Source organism: Juglans regia, chromosome 10 (assembly GCF_001411555.2).
Source record: "Juglans regia cultivar Chandler chromosome 10, Walnut 2.0, whole genome shotgun sequence".
Classification (NCBI taxonomy): domain Eukaryota; kingdom Viridiplantae; phylum Streptophyta; class Magnoliopsida; order Fagales; family Juglandaceae; genus Juglans; species Juglans regia.
In genome coordinates this window covers 10,832,804-10,851,555 of record NC_049910.1, presented here as the reverse complement: position 1 = coordinate 10,851,555, position 18,752 = coordinate 10,832,804, and the positions used below count along the sequence as shown (strand labels likewise).

General features: G+C 36.8%; 1 protein-coding gene across 2 annotated transcripts; it reads left to right on the top strand.

The window, feature by feature from the left end:
• The first annotated feature begins 2,749 nt into the window (after positions 1-2,749).
• On the top strand, positions 2,750-17,704 carry LOC108989048 (UBX domain-containing protein 1-like). Of its 2 annotated transcripts, none has more exons than XM_035695083.1 (11): positions 2,750-2,976; positions 3,802-3,918; positions 4,455-4,531; positions 6,024-6,103; positions 6,310-6,370; positions 7,131-7,198; positions 7,330-7,411; positions 8,738-8,821; positions 8,942-9,019; positions 16,510-16,629; positions 17,362-17,508. In XM_035695083.1, exons 2-11 carry the CDS (start codon positions 3,813-3,815, stop codon positions 17,395-17,397), a joined length of 792 nt encoding a protein of 263 aa, XP_035550976.1. In that variant the 5' UTR covers positions 2,750-2,976; positions 3,802-3,812; the 3' UTR covers positions 17,398-17,508. The 2 variants fall into 2 exon arrangements, with proteins under 2 accessions (XP_035550976.1, XP_018818038.1); XM_018962493.2 differs by having other exon boundaries at positions 2,753-2,976; positions 17,357-17,704.
• The last annotated feature ends 1,048 nt before the right edge of the window (positions 17,705-18,752 follow it).

The window sequence follows — 18,752 nt, the reverse complement described above, 5'->3', positions numbered from 1 at the left end:
TACCCTCCATGCAGTTTGTACACCGACGCAACCAAAGCCTCCAGGTGATGATGAGAGGAATTAAACCCATCAGCTGTCCCATTTGTGATCTTTTTGTAGCTTTTGAAGCCACATGCAACAATCTCTTGCCAACGTTGTGAACATAAGGAATACCCACAAGTACACTTGCTTTTTTTCATAGCAAATTCAACTTGTTGCCAAAACATGATTTTAGTCTTCATAACCACCATTCACACAACAATCAAAACAATAGGAATACCAGTCTTTTTGACTCGATCATCTACACTAAGAGCAAGACTAAAAGCTTTCCACACCATAACAAAAATATGTTTTGGTAAACAAGAGTGCCAAACCCATTTTGTTCACTGAAGTTTAGGAGCTTGTACTCGAATGATGTCTCAAGCACTTTTAGTGGAGAAATTCTCATCCGAGTTGCCTTTCCACACCAAGATATATTCTCCTTCTCGATTTCTACCAAGCATTTGGAGGACGACCTCCGCTTGCTCCATACCCAAAACTCTTTGAAGAAAATCAAAATCCTAATCATTTTCCGACTTGAAATCCTTCACTCGAATGTTAGGAAAATTTGTGATTGATAGACTATAGCAAAGAGGGCCATCATTTAATCAAGCGTCTCTCCAAAAAGAGATGTTACCATCTTTAATATGCCATTTGGAATTTCTAAGCACCTCTGGCATACAAGAAATGATCATTCTCTAAAATCTAGTGTCTTTGTTTGGATGAATCAGAGAACTATGATTATGTGTAACATACTTAGCCCTGAAAAAATTTTGACCAAAGAGAATCATCCTTTATAAGTTTTCAAGCAAATTTCATGTGGAGAGATTTTTGGACTTCAAAAAGATTTTTAAAGGCCCAGTCCACCCTCTTTTGACCAAATATGTCATTAAACTTATTTAAAAGAAAAAAAAAAAATCAATTGCGGCAAGTTTGGTGCTTCCTGTCGTCTCAAGAGGTTTATTTTATTTTATATTTTTAAGAAAAATGAGTAACGTGAATACGCAATCCAAAAAATCAAATGAGTTATGAAATGCTTTTTATAAAAAAACAGTTATGAGAATTGAACTCAAAATCTTGACAATTGAAGTATAATTAACAACCCTTGTGTAAATACAAAAAAAAAAACACCCATATTTTGTACCATGTTAGCTTCACTAAAATTTTGTTATTTAAACAGCATAATAATTTGTACAAGTTTTATATGTACAAATATTGTATAATATTTTGTTAAAAAATGGATCTCGTTATGAAAAAAGCATAAACAAATCATATTTTTATGGTGAAATATATTTTTTTAGATATAGCATGCACGAGACTTGCATAACTAACAAGAGTTACTCATAAAAAAATAAAAACATATTTGCCTCTTGAATGCTAAATATAATTTTAAAATGTGTAAATTTTGTGCACTGTTTTAAAAAAAATATTGGAGTCTACTGTTAAAAATGAATTTTTTTATATGATTTTCTTATCAGTAAGATACCCTCACAATAACTTTTTACAATATATTTCACAATTATTTTTTAAAGGAGAGTATTTTTATAAAGTAATATGTTTTTTATAAAGTATTTTATAAAAGTACTCATCATTTTAAATTATAATTATATAAAGTATTGTAAAAAATATTGTGCCTTTATTATTTTTCTCATCTCTTTTCTTGAAGCACTCTCAATGGCTTTTCTATTTCGCAATTTTCTGTAAAATAGAGAATAATATGTCAAGATATGGCTTCCATTACATTATGTAAAATCAATGCAAAATATATATGAGTTAAAGTATTTCTCTATTTTTAATATGTACTATTCATTTACATAAATATATATTTTTTATTATTTCTTTCAGTTTTTTATCTTTCTTTATACTTCTCACATTTATTTTTTTATTTATAAAACATGAAAAAATTATAATATTTTTAGAAAATCTATTTTAATAAAAATAAAAATAGTCATGTTAAAAAGTTTTCAAAACCTCATAAAAAGATACAAAGTAAAAAGGAAAAAGAAAAAGATGAATGAGTTCTTTTCATCTTTATTTTCTTTCTGATATGCTATTGATGTTATTTTGGCAACAGAGGTATTGTGTTCACATTAATATATGATAAATATTGAAAGCTATGAGAATATTATAAATTAAGTGGTAGTTAGAAAAATATTTAAAATGAATAAAGAATTAAGAAATAAATAAATAATATTAAAAATAAATAAGTTTATGTATGGTATGTAAAATTCGTTAGTTAAAATATAAAAAAGTAAATTTTGATGATGTATTTTAAATAAAAAATTTTAAAAATAATTAAGAGTGCTCTTAGACTGCATTTAGGAAGTGTGAGAAAATAGAAGACGTGGCACGACCGCACGAGAGACATGTTTAGGAAAGGTGTCGTTTGGATTCGAAGATGAGTTGAGATGAGTTGAGATGAGTTGTGAATAGTAGTAAGATGAATTGTAAATAATAGTAAAATTTGTGAGTTAAAATTATTGAATAATAGTAAATAGTAGTGAGATGAATTGAGATGAGTTGTGAATACAAATGAGGTAAGTTGGTTTAGATATTAAAAATATTTTAAAATATTTGTTAAAACTGTTGATAAATAGAAATAAAATAATTTATAAAAAATAGTGAAATAGTTTAAAAATAATTAATAACAATTGTTTCCTAAAGATGCCCTAAGCAACACAATTTTCTATTTCTTTTCTTGCCACAGAGGAAGGGTTGTGGAAAGGTATAAATACAAGAATAAGAATGCTAAATCAGCAAAGAATCCTCCTCCTTCCTCCAACAATGGTACTCCATTTTCGTGATTGCTTAGACTACAGGGCTTCGATGAGGTTCCCATTGAACCTTCCTGACGTACATATACCTCGCTTCTCGTCCCCATTTTGCCAAATCATTCAAAGCCTCTCTGCTCAGCTGTTCATCTTCCTTTTCCGCCACAATCCTCGCCGATCCAACTCGGTATTCGTTGAATTTCTCATTTATTTAATATGCCTGGGTAATTGTGAGTGCTATCTAATTCATTAGTTTGGTTGCTCGAGAAAAATTCTAGAAAATGTTGGAGTTTGAGCCTTTTCGCTCTGTATTTGGGAAACCCTGAAAACCGGGATGATTCGAATGATGGGAAATGTTAGATATTCGAATTTTATGGGTGGTTTGCTAATTTTTTGCTTTAATAGAAAGCATAAGATAGAGGAATCTAAATGTCTTTTTTTTTTTTGTTTTATTGGCAACAACCAAAACGAAGGCCGAAGGGAAATGATATATGTATGATTTTCAGTCAAGGATTAAAAGGCCTTCTTTGGACGCAGAGACGATTGCTTAATCTATGCGCCGGAGTGGGGGGGGGGGTGGTTCATGCCATAGTGATTATCTGCAGGAGGAGATCCTAGTTCTCTTAGCTTTACCAGTTAATCATTCAAGGTGCTTTGCATGGGCAGCTAGTTCTATCACCCCTTTAGACTTGTAGATCGAAATTGAATGTATTTTAATCTTAGCTTCAGCTGTAACTGCATATTATCTCTTCCTTTGTGTATGTGATGTGAGTGTAAGTGCCTTTTATTTGAATCAGCTGCTTGAGTTGTGAACTTTTTACAATTTATGGCTCTCAAAACCAAGTTTTTTTATTCTATGTTCTGCAACATGTACGTCTAATTATTTTGTAATGTCTTAGAAGATGTAAAGGTGGGAATCTGCTTGCTATGCCCTATGATTCTGCAAAGTTAATAAATGGAAGATTGGTTGGTATATGATTTTATGGCAAGATTAATGTTCCATGATTTTCAGGTGTCATATATATGCCTGTAGAAATGGCTGTTCCAAAAGTAAACAACAAAATGCTTGAAGAACTTGAAGACATGGGATTTCCTAAAGCACGGGCAGTACGAGCTCTTCATTATTCTGGTGAGCAATTTATGGCAGATACCATGTGTGTGTCTGATGTTGATGTGTGGTTTCCAAACCTTGCATGAATGTGACTCAAGGAGAAATATAACTGCAACATAATGCTGATCAATTAATGGGGTTTCCATGATGTTGGTCTGGGAGGCCACAATGTGAATTCTAGGTAGGGGTGAGGCCATGTTCAATGCTGCAGCATGTGATTTAGCATGCACCATAAGAGCATAGCAGTAGTAAATTGTTGCCTGGTTCCCATTGGTATGCACTCCTATCTAGTGATGTTGCTAGTGAAGTTATCTAGCATAGCTAAGGACACTTAAGTTGTATATGAAGAAAGCACTTCATGTAAAAGGCTGGAGATGATGATCTGATACTATGGCATGCTCTCTTGATTGTTGATCCCAAAAGGAATTCTAGCTTTGAGGACTGGTCTTCTAAGCATTCTTGTTGATAGGGAATATTGTTACTTGTCTTTCAGAGTCATTATTTGCAGTTGTGCTATTTTCCTAATTGTGAACATAATTGTTTCTGTTAATAAGGTAATTCTAGCATAGAGGCATCTGTAAATTGGATGATTGAGCATGAGAACGATGCAGATATTGACCAGATTCCCTTGGTATGCTTTCTCATCTTGATTGTGTTCCTTTCTGACATCACATAGGGATTTCTATAGTGTTGATTCTTGATGACATCCCTATTTTGATTTTCTGTCCTTATCAACTAATATGGCTTTTATCATGCTTATTCTTTTCCTTTTACTCTCCCCCAACCCTTTGCCCCTCTCCCCCTTGTTGGGTTTGTGGAGTCTGGTTTATTGTTGTGGCGGCCCGACTTGATGACTCAACCCGACAAGGATTTGTTACAGTTTTTGAGCAGATTTGCAATGAGGCTTGTGCCATGGAGCATAGGCTTGGGCTGAACTATTTTTTGACTTGGGAAGCACTAGGCAGAAAGTTTGCTCGACGTTCGCGCGACGGGTGGCTTGAGCGAAGATCAGACAGAGAGTTCGCTCGAGTTTCACTTAACAGGTCGCTCGAGCGAACATCAGATAGAGAATTCGCTCGAGGCACGCTCAACACTTCGCTTGAGCGAATATTGCAAAAAAATGAAAATTAGAACTTCCGCCGTGTAACCCTATAAATATGCTTATTATGAACAGTGTGGCCAACTGAATAGTGAAAATTTTCCCCAAAGTGTATTGTGTGATTTCGCAGCATTATAAAATCCTCTAGAGCTCCGTAGACGTAGGTACGTTGCCAAACCACGTAAATTTGTATCGTATGATTGATTGTTTGTTTGCTTTCTTGTCATCATTTCTTATAACACCCCTCTCCTGATCCCCACACCCTAGCAGTAAATAAGAGGCATGATTTTCATATCAACCGTGTTTTCAATCATGATGAGAATAAATTTAGCAACTAAAACTGCAACATAAAGTGAAAGCCTATTTCATGCGCCTTAGATCTTTGATTGTCGCATGGTACCTTCTTGTCTCTATTCTTTGTAAATGTCTTCTATTAAAGGGATGAGAAGCTCAGCAGGAAAGTCAATGCCTTATAATATGGAGCATGATCATATGATAAAAAAAGATTTTCTCATTAAGGTGCGGTTTGGATAGTGAGACGAGATGAGATGGTTTTAGATGAAAGTTGAATAAAATATTGTTAAAATATTATTTTTGTTTTAGAATTTGAAAAAATTGAATTGTTTATTATATTTTGTGTGGGAATTTGGGACAATTTTAATGATGAGATGAGATGAAACACTTTCTCTATCCAAACGGGGCCTAAAATGACTTTTTTGTGGATGAGTTTGATTAGGTTGTGAGAGCTGAAGTTTAGAAGGAACAATCCATTCCATTTTATCTCAAATCTTTTTGAACATGGTCTTCTTTTATGTTAGTTTGTTGTTTGTTTGTGTGTACTTTTTGAGATTTGAAAAATGTTCTTTGCCTCTTGCAAGCCTTGTTGCTTGATCTCATTCTTTGAGAAGGAGGTTGAGAGAAAGGTTTTAGGGTGCAAATGTTGATACATATTGCACGTGACATTAAAGAATCTTTGGTCTTGCACATAGTCACTACTTTGCTTGAATTGTTCAACTTCTCCCAGATAGCAGTGGACATTGATGTTGAGACTCCCCAACCATTCCATATCACAGAGCTAATGAAAATGAAGGCACAGGAACTAAGGTTTCCTTTTCTGCTTCTTTGCAACATATCTTATTTTTTATACTCGTTATTTCTTATCATCTAGAAATTCCATTAGCTTCTTTCCCAGTTTTGACCTTTATATGTATTATGTTTCAATCTGGTTTGACATTGGAAATTTTTTGGGCTCATCTACTGTTTCTGGCTGGCCGGTTTCTTTCTTGATTACTAATCTTGCCATGTTTCAGGGATCGAGCACACAAGATGAAAGAAGAAGAAGAAAAGAAATTAGAAAGACATAGGGAGAGGGTATGCGGTTTTTTTTTTTTTATAACTAAAAATGTATTAATATGAATAGGCATAACCAAGTACACTAAGTGTATACATGAGAAAACACCTAGCCTAATTATGGTTTTTCCCTTTCCTTTTATGATAACTCCTTTATCTTGCTTTTTACTCAACTTTTCTTTCCGTTTCTATTTGTTGATATGAGATTTGATATCACTTACCAAAAAGAAGACATGAGATCTCATATCTCTTCTCACTTTTTCTATTGCTTTTTTTTGGGAGGGGGGGGGGGGGGTTCAGGACAGAGAATTTTATATAGTGCTCTAGAACATAAGTAGAAAAGGTGCCAATATCTTTAAGAGAATTTTTTAAGCTCAATTGACAACTTAAAATGCATTGCAGATTGTTTGTTCATAAGAGATGAAGTTGGGAAAGTAATAGAACTTTCTATCTTACAAATGAAGGTTAATACTAGCTTTTCTACTTATACACTTGAAATTTTCTTACAAGTTTACTCTTTGAGTCTTTTATAGAAGTTTCATTATTAAAATAATAAATGCAATAGCATTCCTTTTAAGATGATTATTGAGTTTCTCAGCTTAATAGACATGATTACGTTATGAACATGCCACGACTTTGCTGTCTGTTAGAATATCTTATTGCAGCCACATTGGTTGGTTTTTGTCAGATCAAACTCTTTTGGTTTTATTTTGGAATTCTTAAGTACTTGTTTGACACCACACATTTCTGTATTGTAACCTAGATAGCTATATTGTTCCAGGAGAGGATTCGAGCCAGTAAGGACCTCACTGAGGCAAAGCGAACTACAGAAGAAAGTGAAAGAAAACGGTCTGTCCGAATCCAGTATTGCTCTTTCTATATAGCAATTCCATATCTGTTTATCCCTTTTCCTTTCTAGATACATGGGATTGTATTTTCCTCTAACTTTAAGTACACATATCTGTATTTGGTTTCTTCAGCTATTTAGCCCTACAAAAAGCAGAAAAGGAGGAGGAGAAAAGAGCAAGGAAGAAAATTCTACAGAAACTAGAGCAGGATAAGGTGTGAGAAAATTTTGGCCACCTTTCACTATACTGACTATAACCTGCAAAGATCAGCGTTTTGGACTAGTAGATCATATTTGATATATTTCAATATCCTAGTCTTAAAGCCTTTTACCTAGGGCCTTTCGATTTCAACTAGAGAGACTCAGTTTTGTTATTTCTAATGCTGAACGAATTTCATTGTCATGTCAGAACATTTTAGGGCATAAACAAGAAGTAAGATGAAAAATCTCGCTATACATCATGTAGCTTTGCTATTCAGTGGATGTACATTGTGCTAATTGTGTTAGGTGGGAAATACAAGATCAAGGTTTTAAAAATAGATGGGCAAGCCAGTAATCCCAAGTAAGCAACTGCCACTAAAGAAGTGTGGCCAGATTTTTCTCAATTTGCAATACTTCCTACATTGCATATAGATAGTTGTAGTGCTTTTATCGTCATCAAATCTTGTGCTATCCAATAGTGACCTTTGGGATAAATGGTGAGCAGCTGAAAGGGAATATGAGCCTTCACATGAGAGTAGTACTGGGAAATATCGATGGTTAAATATCTCCCACTATCCAATATTTTGGCTTTTGTTACCTGTATCATCAATCAGATATATAATAAAACAGTAAGGAATGGTAATGTGGAAATAGAGGAAAAAAAAGATGGCCAATGTTCGACATAGAAAGCATGAACAAATTTGGTGCTGTATTGCTTAAAACCTGCATCTGAGCTGAGGGCAAAGACAAATGTAAAGGGTCACTAAGATGGAAGATGAGTACAGAGATGGTCACTCAAACTCTGACCTTCCCAATGAGCTCTCTTGTGAAATCAGCATTTATCCCAAAAACTTAAGCTGATTGGAAGCCAGACTCTCTCTCAATAAGTGAGTCCAACACATGAAATATTTAATTAAATGGCTATAAGTGTAGAGTTAGGGTTCGAACTTAGGACCCCTACTCTAATACCTTGTGAAATAATTACTTGCCCCAAAATTTTAAGTTAATGGAAATAAGTAGATTTTATTATTTATATTATATCTGTAACATCTCTCTCTCTCTCTCCCCCTCCCTCCCTCCCTCTCTCTCTCTGACCTTAAAGACCTATAGATGAGCAGGAACATTAAAAAACCAATAGTTTTATGTACTAAACACATGCCCAAAAGATTGGTTTGAGATTGCCACTAAATTTGAGACAGCATCATAACATATCACTGTTATATCCTTTGCAGCTGGTTTAGCATGATCCTTACTAAGAATTCAATTGAATATTACTGATTCAAGGTTTGATGCTACTCTCTAGATTCTGTGTGAATAAAAAAATATACATGTCTTCACAGGTAGAAAGAGGGTTTCGAGTGGGATTGCCATCGGAAAGGCCTGAAGCATTAAAACCTTCCATGCCTATTTTGCAGGGAAAAAAAGTACGGGTTTTGAAAGTAGTATCTATAGATTTTACCACTGCTATATCTTATTTCAAAATTTATATTTTTTTGTTTTTACTGAAATTACTGGATGAAACTATTTTTGTGTTTATGTTGCAGGCCTCATTGCCTGTGAAGTCTGGTACAAAAGCAGAGCATATGAGGGAATGCTTAAGGTCAATTAAGCGCAGTTACCTGGTATATGGCTTATTCTCTGTCTTCCAACATATTCTGCTTGTTAAAAACCACTTATCCCGAAAGATTACACTGATGGGAAGAGCTAAATTTAATCATTTTATTTATATTCTAATCCCCTCTCACATGTAGGCTAGACATCCTTTTAACTTGTCGCACAACCATGCCATGCATGGGAAAATTATTAATTTTTTATTCGGTTTATAATCAAATTATGAAGATTTTTAAATGTGACATTATTCTATCACTAATTGTAATAAATAAGATATAGACAAAGAAGATGAAGCGTTATAGAGAAAAGAATATGAAGTGTTCTGGAACTTTTAAAATTCCAAAATGTCTAGTAGCTAATTACATGATCTTTGAAATTATTTTATTTTAAATAACCATGCTCGTGGTCATTTAGTGTAGGGGTGCATGACGTGGCTTAATCTTTGCAAATTATATTAAAATTCCACTTTCTAGTATTTAGTTACATGACCTTTAAAAAATTTTAATTTAAATGACCAAACTCGTTATTTAATGCAAGAGTGGATGACGTGGCTCAACAAGAGCAAAGCTCATGCTTTTGAAAATTATATGTTATAGGTTTGTAAATTAGTATGTTATAGAAAAAAGCCCTAAATTTGATAAGGATGAAATGTGTGTGTGAGAGAGGAAAAGAGTAAGAGACACGGGGTTCATGATTGAAGTGGAAATTGAATAGTCTTTTTTTATGGCAATTAAAAAAGGATTAATTATTCATTAAAAAAAACGATCAATAATAAAATGGTTAGAAAACTTCATATTATTTAAATGATATATTATTTAAAATAATGGTTGAAAAAACTTTTCTCTCTCTAGTTTTTCTCTCTGTACACAATATTTCCTTCAGTAAGTTCACGTAGTCCATGGTGGTTGTGGGCTCTTGACGGTGGGGTGTCTGTTGCAACCTTGGAAGAATATATCTTCCATGAGAAGTTTAGCAATCGAATCGAAGGTGTTCGAGATACAGGCAGAGGGGCATGAAGTGCTTATCACTGAGAGGAAAGGATCGCAAACTTTGAGGTTGGGTTGGGACACAACATGCTGGGTCTTAAGGGCTCTGGAGGAATGTTCTAAGCATGGGAGAAAGGTCTATTACTTTGCTTATAGGGATAGAAACAGGGGCTACATTGCGCAGAAGGCCTTTAACTTTCGTGGCAGTTTCTTGGCCCTAGTGGAGTATAGTGGAGGAGGGCGTCGGAGTTTTATCTTTATCCCTAGGGAAAGGGATGGAATGGGGTGGAGGAAGCTTGCGGTGGCCGTGAGGGAGGTGGGTAACAAAGGTGCTCAGGGGAGAGGTCTACCATCTTCGTCGACAGTAGCACTCCCGTTGGCTCGGTCGTACATGGAGGTTGTGCAGACACCTTGAGACGTGAGAAATTTTGCTTCGGCAAACCTAAATAGAGTAGGTGAAGTTTCTGTTTTGGGAGGTGTATAGAGGCGGGAGGGTGATGGTAGAGGCGTGTTTGGGCAAAATGATGTATGTGTTTTGAAGGATTTGTGGGATATGCAGGCTGCTTTGGAAGAGATGGTCATTAAAGTCAAAGGGATGATACGGTGCGTATTGGGTAAAGAAGCCATGGGGTCGAGTTTGGGCCTGGGGAGTGGGTTGAGTCTGATCTTATGAAGATGGAGATTGAGGCGTTGGGTGTGGGCCAGGAACAGGGGCTTAATGGAAAGGCCCAGTCTAAATAGAATATCGGGCCCGAGCCCAACCAATTGAAAGGTTTGGCGTGGAGGAAGAAGTCGTAGTTCTGGGCGGACTCAAAGGCGGGTGGGTCAGTGCCACCGTCGTCGCTGGCAGCAGGGTCCGTGAAGGTTGGAGGGGTGAACTTAGGCAGATTTGCCGTTAGCTCAGCTATCATCGTCTTGGCTCTTGCACATACTTGGTCGATGGAGGTAGATAACGAGATCCCGACGTCAATCGCGAGTAAAGGCAAATTTCTTGCGAGCAAAGGCAAGGCAATTTCGGCTCAGTCCCGAGACAATGTAACGGAGCCGATAATAGCATAGGTGCTTTCACCACTGGCACATAAAGAGTCAATAGGCACAAATGAAGCCTCGGGTGAGTTAGTGTTGGTCCACCATGTTCTGGAAAGGGAGGCAGGGGAAATTGTTGAGGCTGCTGAGGGACAAAATGAGGTTCTGACCTCTATGGTCACTCACACGAGGATGGTGGAAGGGGGTAATTGTTTACTGAAACAGTTTTTGAATTTAGAAGGAAGCAGGCAGGTTGAGTTTGAATGGCCTGAAATGGAAGAGCAGGATAGGATGGTCTCGGACCCACAACTTGAAGTAGCTGTTTATGAGGAGGAGATGGGTAGTTCATCTCCATTACAGATGACTCATCTTCAGATTGTGTCCGAGGAAACCTCAGACTGGGTTTTTAAACAAGTGGAGAAGATTCAAAGCTGTGTGGGTCTCTTTTATGATGGTTATGAAGAACAATTGAGGGCACTTTTAGTTGCTATTAAAGCTGGTTGATCCACGGTTGAGAAGTCATCTGTGAGAAAAAAGTGGGAGTTGAAAAGATTGCATTGTTCTATTAATTATGACAATAAGGAGGGTACTTCGGGGAGGGACAGATCAAAGGGGAGGGAAGCTATTTCAGTTAATGAAGCCTAAAATAATGTCTTGGACTGTAAGGGGGATCAATAATGTCAATAAACGCCTCCGCATTAGGTCCATTATTCATAGTTGGAAGATCGATTTTGTATGCCTCCAAGAAACAAAATTGGAAAGTGTTGACAGGAATGTAATTAGTAGCTTGTGGAGAGGTTCGTTTGTAGGCTGGACTTATTTAGCCTCTTCGGGTGCTTCTGGTGGAGTGCTAGTCATGTGGGATAGTAGAGTTGTCGAGATGGTAGAAGAGTGCATTGGAGATTACTTGGGGGCATGTGTATTAAGAAACGTGGAAGATGGGTGGTCATGGGCATTAGCAAGTGTATATGGTCCCAATAGGGATCGGGATAGGAACTTGCTGTGGGATGAAGTATCAGGGTTGTATTCTGTGTGGGATCTTCCTTGGTGCATATGTGGGGATTTCAATATAGTTCGATTCCTAAGTGAGCGGGAGGGTCTATCTTCGATGTCTACAGCTATGGAGGTTTTCTCACAGCTGATTTTTGACTTGGAACTGTTGGATTTGCCGTTGGTGGGGGGTGAGTATACGTGGTCCAATTCTAGAGGCAGTTCAAGATTGGACAGATTTTTAGTATCATCGTCGTGGGAAGCTCATTATCCGAAGTTGTGCCTAAAACGATTTCCAAGGGTAGGATCAGACCACTTTCCCATTATTCTTGAGTGTGGGGGTATTCATGAGGGCAAACTGTACTTTAAGTTTGAGAATATGTGGCTAGAAGTGGAGGGCTTCGTTGATAAGGTAAAAAGTTGGTGGCTGTCGTACCAGTTTGAGGGGACTCCTAGTTTTGTTTTGGCTAGTAAACTCAAAGCTTTAAAAGCTGATTGGAAGATATGGAATAAGGAGGTTTTTGGGAATGTTGAGCAGCAGAAAAAAGCCCTTTGGGAAGAGTTTCAATCCTTGGAAGCTGATGGGGATAGCGAGGGGAGTTTGTCTAGGAAGAATGAAGTAAAAATAGAACTTAAGAGGTTCTTTTGAGGGAAGAAATATCATGGAGGCAAAAGTCGAGAGTTCTTTGGCTTAAAGAGGGAGATAAGTGCACTAGCTTCTTCCATAAAATAGCTAATTCTCATAGATGTAACAATGCTATTGAGATGTTAAGAACTGAAAATAATCTGCTATCCTTACTTGCCAAGATCCAATAGCATGTTGTGCACAGTTTTTTAGTTCCCTCCTAAGTGAGACGGAAGCTTGGAGACCTAAGATTGATGGATTGAACTTTGCAGCGGTGGATGATTTTTCAGCAAGTTGGCTGGAGAGGCCGTTTGAAGAGCTTGAGGTGCATCGAGTGGTGTGTGGAATGAGGAGAGACAAAGCTCCCGGGCCGGATGGGTTTTCTATGGCATTCTTTCAGGATTATTGGGAGATTGTGTGGGAGGATGTGATGAAGATATTTCATGAATTTTATGAGTTTCAAAAGTTTGAGAAGACTTTGAATGCCACTTTTATTGCCTTGATTCCAAAGAGAGTGGGTGCTTCGGAGTTAAAGGAGTTTCGCCCAATTAGTTTGGTAAGTAGTGTCTACAATATTATTTCAAAGGTGTTAGCAAATAGAATGAGCAAAGTGATGGAGAAGATCATTTCTAAATCTCAAAATGCATTTGTTAGAGGACGCCAAATTATAGATTTGGTGTTGATTGCAAGAATGTGTAGATAGCTGCATGCGGGAAGGGGCTTCGGGGTCCTTTGTAAGTTGGACATGGAAAAAACATATGATCATGTAAACTGGAATTTTCTTTTGTATATGCTTAGAAGATGCGGCTTTGGAGATAAGTGGTTTGACTAGATAAGCCATTGCATTTCAACTGTCCGCTCTTCTGTGCTTGTTAATGGGCAGCCTTGTGGGTATTTTCCGAGTTCTAGAGGTTTGAGGCAGGGGGATCCCTTATCTCCCTTCCTATTTGATATTGTTATGGAGGCCTTGAGTCGCATGGTGGAGGCAGTGGTAGGAGCAGGATTTATCTCAGGTTTTTCAGTCGGAACTAATTCTAATGGCCCTTCTACAATATCACACTTGCTTTTCGCTGATGATACCCTCATTTTTTGCAAGGCTGTTGGGGAACAAATTCAAGTTTTGAGGGCTGTCCTGCTGTGTTTTCAAGCCATCTCGGGGTTAAAAGTGAATTTAAGTAAATCGGAGTTGGTATCGATGGGAGAGGTCCATAACATTCATCACTTGGCAGAATTTCTGGGGTGCAAAGTTGCTTTTCTGCCCATAAAATATTTGGGACTACCGCTAGGGGCATCTTTTAAGGCCAAACACATTTGGGACAGGGTGGTGGAGAAGATAGAGAGGAAGTTGGCAGCTTGGAAAATGACATATTTATCTAAAGGAGGTAGGATTACTCTTAAGAGTACTCTCTCTAATATCCCTACCTACTTCCTTTCTTTATTCCCTTTACCAGTTGGTGTGGCCAACTGTATTGAAAAATTGTATAGAGATTTTTTATGGGAAGGCTTGGGAGAGGAGACTAAAACTCCCTTAGTGAGTTGGAAAAAAGTTTGTTGCCCGATTGCTGATGGAGGTTTGGATATTCATAGTTTATGTAGTTTTAATAAGGCGTTGTTGGGGAAGTGGCTATGGAGATACCATGAGGAAGAGGAAGCATTGTGGAGGGGGGTGATCGATCGAAAGTATGGTAGTGATTGGGGAGGATGGTGTACCAAGGTGTGTAGGGATTCGTATGGAGTGAGTCTATGGAAGTTTATTAGGAAAGGTTGGGGCTGCTTCCTAAAACAAGTTAACTTCTCGGTTGGTGATGGTTCAAAAATCAGATTTTGGTATGATGTTTGGTGTGGGGATATTGAATTGTCTAGAGCATTTCCGGTTGTTTTCAGATTGGCGACTAATAAGCAAGCTTCAGTTTCTGAGGTGATGGGTTTTTCCAATGGAGTGGTGCTTTGGGATGTAGGCTTCTCCAGATCTGCCCAGGATTGGGAAGTAGAGGAGGTTACTGATTTTTTTAGACTGTTGTATTCAGTGGAGATAAGAAGACAGGGGAGGGACCAACTATGTTGGAGGCAAACAGCCTCTAAAAAGTTTACAGTTCGGTCATATTATAAGGTGATACTAAATCAGCACCATATTGGCTTTCCTTGGAAAAGGATTTGGTAGGCTCATGTTCCGTCAAGGGTGGCTTTTTTCTTATGGACAGCAGCAATAGGGAATATTCAGACTATAGATAACTTGAGGAAGCGCGAAATGATTGTTTTGGATTGGTGCTTTATGTGCAAGAAAGAAGCGGAATCAGTGAACCATCTACTACTTCATTGTGAAATGGCTAAAGTGCTGTGGGATGGAGTGTTTGGAAAGGTTGGGCCGAGCTAGGTTATGCCAGAAGCAGTGGTTGATTTTCTAGCAAGTTGGACCAACTTTCAAATGCATACTTGCTCCCAAGTGGCAGCTACATGGAAAATGATGCCTCTGTGTATTATGTGGTGCATTTGGTTGGAGAGAAATGAGAGGTGCTTTAATGATCGGGAACGCAATAGAGATGCATTTTGGAAGTTTTTTATAAGCACTCTACTTAGCTGGTTCTCTGCTATTGTACTCAAGGGTGGGGCTGTAAACGAGTTCTTGTCTTCGTTTTTCTAGTTTTAGAATGTAACTAGGTGTTTCTTTTGTATATTTCCTGTGTACTTGGGTTTCGCCTATTACATTGTGCTTAATAAAATTTTTAACTTATCAAAAAAAAAAAAAAAATGGTTGATGTGGCGCAACAACAACAAAGAAGATCGCTTTGAAAATTATATTGGTAATAGATAAACAGGCCAACACGTGAAATATTTAATTAAAATGAGGATGAAGTTTGGAGCTAGGGTTCAAAGTTAAGACCTCTGCTATGATAATATATTGTAAAGTTTGCATGGATGATGGAACACAAAGAAAGAGGAGATTAGAAAATCTTATGTAGCCTTTCTCACGCTTTTATTAAATATAGATTGGAAATACAATCAAATGACCAAAAAACCCTCATTAAAAATTCCTCGCATTAACTTAACCTTCTAACCTTAACTAATTCTTCCAACGTAGTGAAACAAACACAAGAGTTGAGAGTCATTTAAAATACCTGGGTCCATGAAACTGACTTATATGAAGATGAAGAAGAAGAAGAAGAAGCAGTGAACATGAATGTGTGTTTATGTGTGTTCATTTATACCATGGCATAAATGACAGAACATTGTATATCCAGGCCATTTGTGTGTTTATCTAGTCCTGTGAACATGAATGTAAGTCACATTCACATCTATTATCTTATTGTATCCAGTAGCTTTCTGTGTTTGGACTAGTACTTCTTAAGTGTCATATATTGATTATCTACTTCATTACTTTAGAACCATCGCATTAAATGCCAGAGTTTCCAAGACTATTTTGATCTGCCATTTACTAAATGGTGCTTCATTACCCTTTATATAATTCAATAGAGAAGCCAAACTTTGAAGCTTTCGTTAGTAACATTTTTGGTATAGTGGACTTCTTATCAGTGAAAGAAAGAATATGCTAAGAGCTCCTTGATTTACATGCAAAAACTTGAAAACATATGCTAGAAAGCCTTTGGTTTCATATCATTCTATTATATGTTGCAATTAAATTAAGGTGAAGGTAACTGCACCACTTTAGATAAGATATACTCAGGATATGGTATGCAGGTGAAACATGTCATGGATTTTATTGCATTGACTTCATATTACAAGGTGTATGAACCCTAGGTTTCACCACTGACAGAAAGGTTCCAAATGTACTTTTTTGTTAACTAAAAGTGTCACCTACTTTCTTGGTATCCTGACCCACATAAACTCTCCTCAACTTTTTCCTTTCCTGGTCTAGGATGATGATGCCAGAGTAAGGAGGGCATTTCAAACTCTTCTGATCTATGTTGGCAATGTCGCTAAAAATCCTGATGAGGAAAAGTTCAGGAAGATACGACTTGGTAACCTATTATTCCAGGTAAGCTCCTTTGATTTATCTTCTTTTTTTATTCTCTCTCTCTCTCACTCACTCACTCACTATCGCTGGGGGGGGGGGGGGGGGGGGGGTTTCAGGTTTGATCATGTTGGTTAAGCCTTAATCCCAACTATACAAGTATGGGAGCTGATTGAAATTAATAGGAACACCATTTCATAATCTCTACTAAAGTCTAGATTGCCCATGAATGGAAACTTATGGGATTGGTTATCGCCAGAGAGTTTGACTGGTTATGGCAAGTTATCCTCCGAGGTAACTGGATTATTTTTGGAGCAGCATGGGTTATTTTGGGCGCCTTTGACCACTTTAACAACTCGAATATATTACATTTTGTCACTAGATCCACGTTGATGAAAGAGGTGGACCTATTATGGGATCATGTGCACTTTGACCAGTTTAACTAATCAAATATCATACAGTTGTCCACTAGTACCACCGTCAAGCAATGCACAGACTTGACGTGTTAGGAATTCACTGTAAACCAGCGCTCATTGGAGCCTAGCATTGACTGGAATTGTCTTAACTCATATGTTGGTATATCCAGCAGAGCTATGTTGATAGACTCTTGTAATCATCATTATAAACATGGTATACCCAAGACAAAGAAAATGGTTTCATGGCCAAGACCCAATATCTTGCCTATAGTTTTTCTTTCTGTTTAGTGATTTGTATATTACTTCTGTTGTAAAATTTCCTACTTATTGAACAGGATAGAGTTGGGAATTTGAGAGGAGGTGTGGAATTTCTTGAGCTCTGTGGGTTTGAGAGAATGGGAGGCGAGTTCTTGTACCTTCCTCGTGATAAGGTTGATGAGGCAATACTTAACACAGCAGGGTTTGAATTGAAGTCTGCGGCGACCAACCCCTTCTTTGGACTTCTGAGCGTGTAAGACAAGATCGTAGTGTGATAACTATGCTACTTGAGAATGCTCAGTATATTTTGTGTTAGGTTCCTCGCCGTGATAGATGAAAAATTGTGATGTACAAAACTAAGAGCTTGACATTAGGAATTGTTTATGGATTATTCAATCAAACTCTACTTGGAATTTTACAAGCGATTTATTGTTATACTCGCATGCTTGCTGGCTGTATGAGGTTATTTCGTAAACTTGTACTTCACACCTACTTGCTATAAGTTGGGTGGCATTTATAATTTGAGTAATTTTATATATAATTGTGAAGTGCGTAAATGTCGCATAATTATTTTGAAAAAAAATAAAATGTACTATTAAAAAATTAATTTTTTTCATGTAGATCTCATATTTTATTCATTTTTTTCAAAACGATTATTCAACAGTTGTACAATTCACGATTGTAAATATTTTTTCTTTTATAATTTTAGGCCGAGCTTGGTGGATACACTCTAGGGGTAGACTTGATTTGATTGTTTGTAAGTGAAAAATAAAGAAAATATTATATGCTATATCTTCTTTCCACCTTTATCCTACTGTGTTGATGTGGTATTATTTTTGAGTTTTTCATTTTAAAAAAGATAAATTACTTAGGACTGCTGGGTGGGCTCTTGCATTGATTCGGGCGGGCAATCTGCGTCGCCCAAACGGACGGATGGATGGGCTTTTTAACATGAAGAAAATGTGGGTGCGCATAACCTAGTATAAAAGGGGAAAAACAAAACCCTAATTTCATTAGCTGCCCCGCCCAAATGGACGGACGGATGAGCTTTTTAACATGGAGAAAATGTGGGTGCACATAGAATAGTATAAAAGGAGAAAAACCCAAATTTCATTTTCTCGTCTCTTCTCTTCTCTCTCGCTCTTCTGTTTGGCTTTGACCCTCCATTTTTAGATCTCGTTTGTGTAACTAATCGAGAAGAGATGAAAAATTTATAAATAATAATAAGATAATTTATGAATAATAATAAAATAATTTAAATTAAGATATTTTATAGAATTTTAGAAAAAAAAGAAAAAGTTAAATAAAAAAATTGTAAAGTTAAAAAGGGTTGGAATATAATTTTTGTTTGAGATTTAAAAAAAATTGAATTATCTTTTATGTTTTATTTAAAAGTTTGAAAAAATTATAATAATTAAATAATAATTAGATCCTTAGATGAAAAGGTTGCTCTCTCTTCCTAATTTTCTCTGT

Coding starts and splice junctions, on each gene's coding strand:
- LOC108989048 (XM_018962493.2), top strand. CDS start 3,813: ATGCCTGTAGAAATGGCTGTTCCAAAAGTAAACAACAAAATGCTTGAA. Junction 3,919..4,454: donor ACGAGCTCTTCATTATTCTG/GTGAGCAATTTA, acceptor TCTGTTAATAAG/GTAATTCTAGCATAGAGGCA. Junction 7,199..7,329: donor GAAGAAAGTGAAAGAAAACG/GTCTGTCCGAAT, acceptor TGGTTTCTTCAG/CTATTTAGCCCTACAAAAAG.